This window comes from Echiichthys vipera, assembly GCF_963691815.1.
Source record: "Echiichthys vipera genome assembly, chromosome: 11".
Classification (NCBI taxonomy): domain Eukaryota; kingdom Metazoa; phylum Chordata; class Actinopteri; order Perciformes; family Trachinidae; genus Echiichthys; species Echiichthys vipera.
Window position 1 is genome coordinate 8,696,894 of NC_139836.1, and position 7,620 is coordinate 8,704,513.

Below are 7,620 nucleotides of genomic sequence, written 5' to 3' on the forward strand. Positions count from 1 at the left end.
TGACACCGGCTGAACACGGACAACGAATAATGACACTTCTAGAGGATTAGAGTTCATTTATTTAGGATGTTCTATTTGTTTCATTGACCTAAGCATCGGCACATTCCCGGGTGATGTTTTTTTTTAAATATATAAATACTTGTAGATTGAATTATAATGAACGTATTTGAAGCCCTTTGAACGGGGGGTGTTATCCTGAAGTGGATCTAAAAAGTGGCTTTCAGATAATATAGAAATACATTATATAAATAAATGTGAAGCCGGTTGTGTCATTTAAGTGCGCGGTGTAAATAACAAATGCACTTTTAGATCAGCTTATGGCATACGAACCCTTCCTGAGAATTAAACTCTTCGGATCCATTTAGATTATTTTTTCTCAAAACTCAAACACCCTCAGCAATTCTATTCAATAACTACGTATAATATAAAGATACTTAAGTCACACCAAAATGGAGTTTTAAAAAGAAAAACACCTGTATAATAAAGTGCAGTATGAGCCAATAGGATGGCTGTAAAGTCGTTTTCTTTAGGGGGGTATTGCCCTTCCCTTGATCCAGGGCCTCGTGTCGTGGAGTGACAGCAGGTTTCCACTTCATATCTTTATGGTTTAGCAAAGGGTCCACAGTGAGAGCTGGTTTGAGGACGGGTCGCTGCTCATTGGCTCCCACTCATCCCAACGACGGGAGGAAGGCAAAGGTGTAGTACCGCCTGTTGGCCAGAGGGGGAGCCCTTCTGTGGAGGATCTGGACTATTTACACTAAACATTCTAAACATGGTCATTTCCTCCACTTCATTAATGGTGACCTAAACTACAGCTGATGTCCCCAAAGACTTCTTTAATCCCGACTTGCATAATAAAACATCTATTATTAAAAGACAACAGATTGGCCCATTTGAGGTGACATTTTTGCTTTGGTTTGTAAAAAAAGAAATATCAACAGCTGCCTATAATAATAATAATAATAATAATTAAACTAATAATACTCAAATATCCAACATTTGACCATTTACCATATTCTTTATAATGCTGTCTAGACTATTTACTCCTTTATGTAGCTTGTTTGGATCGCTTATTGAGAATTAAGTATAAAAGTTGAACCTATAAACATTGAATTGCTTTCATTTCTTTCTTTTTTTCTTCAGTAAACGATGTAAAACAAATATGCTAACTAAATAAAAGGTATTGTGGCATTGTTATTGTGAGAGTTCCCCGTGTTCCACCAAAACGGAAATCATTGTCGAGTTAAATCAGCATTTGTTGCCAATAATGAAATTCAATTATTGATAGTCATGAATTTATCTTTAATTTATATTAAGCCCATACATTAAAACAAAACCCATCATTAAACAAAAAAAATGCTTGTTAAATAATTTATTCATAATACAAAGTGTTTTTTTTTCTTCCTATAACCTTCCCGGAAGCAATAATACTCTCTTTAATTCCAACATAAACCGTGGTCCAGGAGTGATGAGGTAAAACACAAACTTTCTCAAATGAAATCCAAAAAGACAAAAAGTGTGTACTGTGATGTCGTTAAAACAGGCTGTCTTTTACAGTGATTATTTACAGCAGTTTGCATTTATACATTTGTGTGCCGGTACTGAGTTGACAAGTGTAAAACGTGGAGGAGAAGGGGCAACGTTACTCTGCGGGAAAAGAAACGAAGCAGCAGGTGTATATCTGAGAGGGAGTAAGCGCGTGCCACGTTTCAGACCGGTTCAAACAACATAACTTATTCAGTAAAAAATATATACAATCTCACGTACAATTTTCATCTTTAGGCTACAGCGCAAATCATTCATTCGTCTGGAACCTGCGCCCACTTCAAAACATTTTAGTCTCTCGCCTTTTAGGACGGTGGATACCCTGGTTAAACTGAGCTTTAGAAGCATCACAGGCCCCGTCTACACCTGCCGTTTTAAACATGCGTCTTGGATCCAGGTCAGAGTTGGCTGCTGATTTATGGGTTCTATTCGAAGCTCACGGTTGCCTCTCAAAGCTGCACAAAAAACACTTTGTTGCTTTTCTTTAAACCAAAGATAAAGGATCTAAAATGGTAACACTTTCATTGCTTCGGAATAATAAAAAAAAGGACTGGTAATAATGTCTTCTTTTCTTCAGATGGAAATATTATGAGCAGTGAAACCAATTAAAAAAGAACATTCGACGGTCTCATCCAGAGCTCAATGAATGGCCTTCCTGACTTGTAAAGGTGACACAGGCTGCTAATCTTGAGTAGAGGTGTAGCGGGAAATAATGTAACAAGTGTCATGGATTATACTGCACCAGTAAAGCAAAGCAGCATTACATGAGGAATAAAAGTCATGAGTCACACTAATAAGCCCAACATTGATCTGGATTTTGTGTATATAATATTGTGTTGACATTTACACCTGTTGTTAGATCTCCAGTTGAATGCGTAAAAACGGATTTGCATCCCCCAAACAATTTCCTGTCCCAATATTTTTTGTCCTTTCGACTGACGTGGACCTCTCGTGATCAGTCTTCTTAAAGTACAGGTGTGACAGGAGTCGTATCTCCGCGTTTGCAGTGTCTGTAAGTGGGTTCGGATGCAGCCAAAAGCATCTCTGGTCGTGTTTTGGTGAGCACGTCTTTCGTGGCACACACTCTGTTTTTACGCATTTTCTTGCTCTGTCTGAGCACAATGCATCCCCTCAGGCGCATGTTGCTGTGTCAGGTGGAAAGGGGGGGGAGGGTCAGAAAGAGTGCATCACAAGGTGTCCGAGCTGTTACTGCAGGGGCTGATCAGCGCCAGGTTGGTGGCCTTGTGCTTTTTCAACAGTCTCGTGATTTTCTCGTCGTCTGAATTTGGGTCCAGTGGTTTGTTGTACTCGTCGTCGTCCTCGTTATCCGAGCTCTCCTTCATCTTTTCTGTCTCCGAGTCGTGCTTCTTCTTGGCAGTGGCCATTTCCGCTGCGTGTCTCTTCCGCCATTTGGTTCTTCTGTTCTGGAACCAGACCTGTCGAGGAGGGGGACAGATGTGCACAGATGCTCAACAGGTCCCCAAATGAACAAGTAATCGCAGGCTCAAAAGGCAGAAATGCCCCCAAAAACTGATCCAAGCATGTGTAAATAATCCTGGATACACATAATTATTAATAATAGCAGTAATGTATAATAACAAAATCAGTAATTTATACATTTATTTTTGTTTACTTGGGATGGGGATGGAAGGAAGGGATGGGGGATGTGATGATACCCAGTGTTATGTTTGTATGCTGACCCATTAGTGATTGCTGATTATTGTACGCTTTTCCAAAAGAAACAGATAATAATAAAAATAATATTAATTTCAATACTACAGGTCACAAATAATTGATTTCCTTGACCCGAACAGCCAAAAGCAGTATTTCACAAATTGCAGAAAAGTGAAAGTTGACCAAATATTTTCCACAACGTTGCCAAAAAAAAGTGAGATTTTTCTGTTCTGTTTGTTTGCTTACCTTGACTTGACTCTCGGTCATCCCTAAAGAGTAAGCCAGGCGGGCCCTCTCTGGGCCGGCCAGATATTTCGTCTGCTCGAAAGTTTTCTCCAGTGCAAAGATTTGCTGTCCTGAAAAAGTCGGTCTGGAGTGTTTCTTCTTCCCGTCCTTGTCCAACATCATATTAGCTTGGGCTGGAGAAGAAGCATAAGGAGACGTGGTGAGAAACAGCGTGAAAGTTTACACTCATAACTGTGGATAACTAGTGATAAAGCCCACGTGCAATCAATGTGTGCAAATGGGATGCTGCTGTAAATTAACTCAAATACTCTACAATGGGAGTTTACTGACGAACCATTAATACAAATACATTTTAGTATTGTTTTAATATTATAATAAGAATTATACCTAATAATAAATACAATGAAATATTATTATAGCAGAATATAATTTTATAATTCAATGTTGGAACTGTCCGTGTCCCCAAAAGTGGCCCGCCTTCATGGTGACCGTAAAGTACTAATATTGATCCTTTTTGTCCATCTTTAATATTCACTATTATAGCTTAACATTACCCGTGATGACCGTGTAGCTACAGTGTTGTGTCGTTATTTTGGTTTGTGTGTTTGCCCTCTGTGGTGTCGGACAGGCCTTTTATACAGGTTTACGGTCACCGAGTAGTCAAAGCTCTGCACATAAAGTCTACAGCCTCACAGAGGTGCCTTGGCCTTTTTCTGGATTTTTACTGTTCAAAAACTCCCCCTAAAAGTGTACAAACATACAGCCAGACAGTCGGGACTTACATGGACATGGAACCCGCGGGTCCCTCCAGGGAGAACCCTGCATCACCCCGGGCCAGAAGATGGGCGCTCTCCCCGGCAGCTCGGCCAGGGGCTTCGGGTACCGCGACATCGCCGGGCTGAAGTACATCCCCGCTGCTGCGGCGGCGGCTGCGGTGGTCGCCAGGCCGTTTATCCTGGGGAACCCGGAGAGCAACTGTCCGGCCGTGGTGATGGGTCTCCCCAGGATGTCGCTTATTCCGTGCGGGGTCCCTCCGATCATCTGGGAGTTGAGGCTGGAGAGGTGGGGCGCCTTGAATCCCGCCGGGCCCTGCTGCAGCGCATACGGGAAAAGGGACGTCTTCATCTCGGTCATGTTGTGCAACGCCGCCAGCGGGGTGCTGCCTAGGACGAAAGCACTCTGCCGGTTAGCCTCCATTTGCCCGACTGCTAACATTTGTGAACATGAACCACCAAACTCGCTTGGGTAAAAACGTGAAATAAAAATCACCTAACGAGAGTAAATCGAGGCGGAGAGCGGAGCGGTGATGTTCAGGAGCCAGGCCACTTCTGCCGCCTCCTGCAAAAGTATCCCGGAGGAGGAAGAAGCAGACTCTTGAAATGTGGACAAACTTGAGCAAAGACGAACTTCTCTTCTCTCTGGGGAAGTGAGGAGCTCGGTCACACTCCCAAAAATGTTTCTCCGCGTTTGTTTTGGTCGGAGTGTGTCAGCTGGGAGAAGGCTGCATGCGTCCGCCACAGGAATCCTCACGGAAGTCGGCCGCTCTGATGATGTTTTTAGTGGTTTTGATGGGAACCATTAAGGGGTCGACTTGTCTTTCCATAAATTGACTCGCTCTAGGCTGCGAGTGAAGCGGGACCCGCTGATAATAGTGCAGCCACCTGCACGCGCGCTATTCCCATTGGACGGAACTGAGTGAGACAGCACCCTGATTGGAGGAGACAGAAACTCCGCTGCTTCACACGTGCGTCTCTGCTGGACGGGTGCTGCCTTGACGTGCTGTCGGAAATAGTAGCTTCAAGTTAAAGTGCGTATGAACGACCCTACTCGGCGGTTATAAGGACTGACTGAATTTATTTATGATAGATGATCTATGTTGCGGACAAGTGACGTTTCAGAGCAAGTACACAGCCGAAAGAATAGGCTAATATAGCATAGGCTGTAACACAATTTTAGGCCTTAATAAAAGTTTTCCACTTTTCTCTTTTTCATAACATTTTTGGATTTGTATTCTCCACTTTAAATGTACTCTGAAAAGCCGCGCCCGGTGTTCATTTTTCGAACTTTTCTGTGCAGAAGAAAATACCGCAACTAAAGCAGGTAGGCTAGTCCAGAAACTTTAGGACTAACTCTTTTTCACGAGCGGCTGTAAACACTTGATTGTTGCTGAAAGCCGCATTGAAGACTTAGAAATTGCGAAAGGCAGAGTGTGAGAGGAGACCGTGAACGCATCAACAGCAACACTCCATTAAGATCTTTAGCGGCGCTGTTAATGATGCGTCTCCCACCGTGGAAATCATTGTTTCCACATATGACAAAGAATATACATTTACATTATAAGCTGTGGCCGCAGACAGTGTGAGTATATTAAAGCAGAAACGGGACCCGGCGGGGGTGAGGACGGATCTAATGTTTAGAGACTGAGATTACATTTTAAAAGACATAAACTGATTCAACTTGATTTGTTTGCTTTCTTTATTGCTATTTTTAAATTTGCTTTCGTTGATATCTTTGATATAATATACGGCAAGGGCTTTTCAACCAGTCAGCGTGTTTTTTTTTTTTATTTCCCCTGCACACTTTTTTGTGATTGATCCCGGTAGGCTACTTTAGAGAATGAGGTCGGAATAAACTCAGTTATTCCAGCGCGTGCTGTTATCTCTCTTCGTAAAAAAAAAAAAAAGACGGGATCCGTCACTTTCCCCTATCTCGAACATCTCCATTATTTCATGTCTTCTCATGTTTTTCATCGGGTATTAGGAGCAAAAAAAAGTGGCCCCACAGAACAGTCTTGTCAGATCAAACAGAAGTGGATCATTACACAGTATAAACTCTTTACAGGCCAGAGCTGGTTTTTATAAGAGTGAGATAATCAGTGTTTTTCAGACAAACTGCGTTATTAGGGAGAAAGTGTGTGAGAAAAAGCGCCAGGCTCCAGTCATCACTCTGAGTGCTGTAATATTTTATGGAGATGTGAGAAGGTTGTAAGAGTGAAATATGGCCACGTTAGCATTTGAAAGGCTTCAGCAAATGCACCTTGCTGCCCATTTGCTCACCGGGGAAAGATTGTGGATTTTAAAAGGTTTTCAACGCGAGGTGATTCACAATTTTGACTGTATTTCTTCACGTCGAAGGGATGCAGTACACACGTTTTCTAATTCTGCAAATGGCCCTCTATTTCTAATTCATATCCGTGCATCCCCCCCCCCTGATCATACCCTACATTGGTTTTATTACCTGATTTTAAAGTCTTTCCAAAATGATCGAGAAGCTCTTGAATAAATAAATAAATATGGTTTTGTAATTTTGAAAGTGCGCCCGTTGCTCGATCTCGTGGTTTTTTGTGCACCGTTGAGTGAGTGGAATAAAGCAGCTCCTGGCTGACCCAGCGTGAGATCAATGACAGAAAGATTGGCACTTTTTCCAGTTCATCTCCAGCAGGAGACGAGAGCTGCCAAACAGCCCGTCACCGTGAAACCATAATCGCGATTTAACATAATGAATGATTTGGATTTTTATCTCCTAAATTCACAAGTAATTTCGAATTTAAACTCTTAAACTCGAATCTGTTAGAGAAATAGACACGGCGCTTAAAAAGAATGGAGAGTAAAAAGCTCGATAGAGAGCCTTATTATAGGAAAACAAACCAATGTGTTTCTACGGTTAAACACCAATATATTAACTGAGAGTCAAGTTGTGTTATTCAAAATGTTAATTGTTAATTAATACAACTATATCAACATTAACTACAATAATAACAACAATATAATAATAATAATAATAATAATAATAGTTTAACGACATTAATAACAAAGACAAATAAAAGAGGAAATGTTGATTTTATTATTATGTATTGAATTCTTTGTAATAAAATGTGAACCTGTTGCTCCCATCAGCAGTGAACTAAGTCACGATGCTGCGGCCTAGATGGATATAATACAGGATTTATGCTGTAAACCCTATTGTGCTTTTTAATAATGACTCGTTGGCCTGCTGATGGCGCGTATACCGCAGGCCTTTGTCCCGCCATTGAAGGGGAATAGGTTAATAAACAGCGTAAAGATAATCTTATCTGAGTGTAACCTCGACACGAATGGGAATTGACAGAGCAGTGGCGGGGAAGATAAGCAGATGTTTGGACAAAAAGACGCTTGT

The 7,620-nt window shown here is 41.6% G+C and overlaps 1 protein-coding gene across 1 annotated transcript; it reads right to left on the reverse strand.

The window, feature by feature from the left end:
* Nucleotides 1–2,732: 2,732 nt before the first annotated feature.
* On the reverse strand, nucleotides 2,733–4,693 carry nkx6.2 (NK6 homeobox 2; the record flags this gene model as incomplete). The annotated part of the gene is made up of 3 exons (XM_083922783.1): nucleotides 4,248–4,693; nucleotides 3,466–3,638; nucleotides 2,733–2,981 (listed from the first exon to the last, which is right to left on the reverse strand). Exons 1-3 carry the CDS (start codon nucleotides 4,678–4,680, stop codon nucleotides 2,733–2,735), a joined length of 855 nt encoding a protein of 284 aa, XP_083778909.1. The 5' UTR covers nucleotides 4,681–4,693.
* Nucleotides 4,694–7,620: the final 2,927 nt, after the last annotated feature.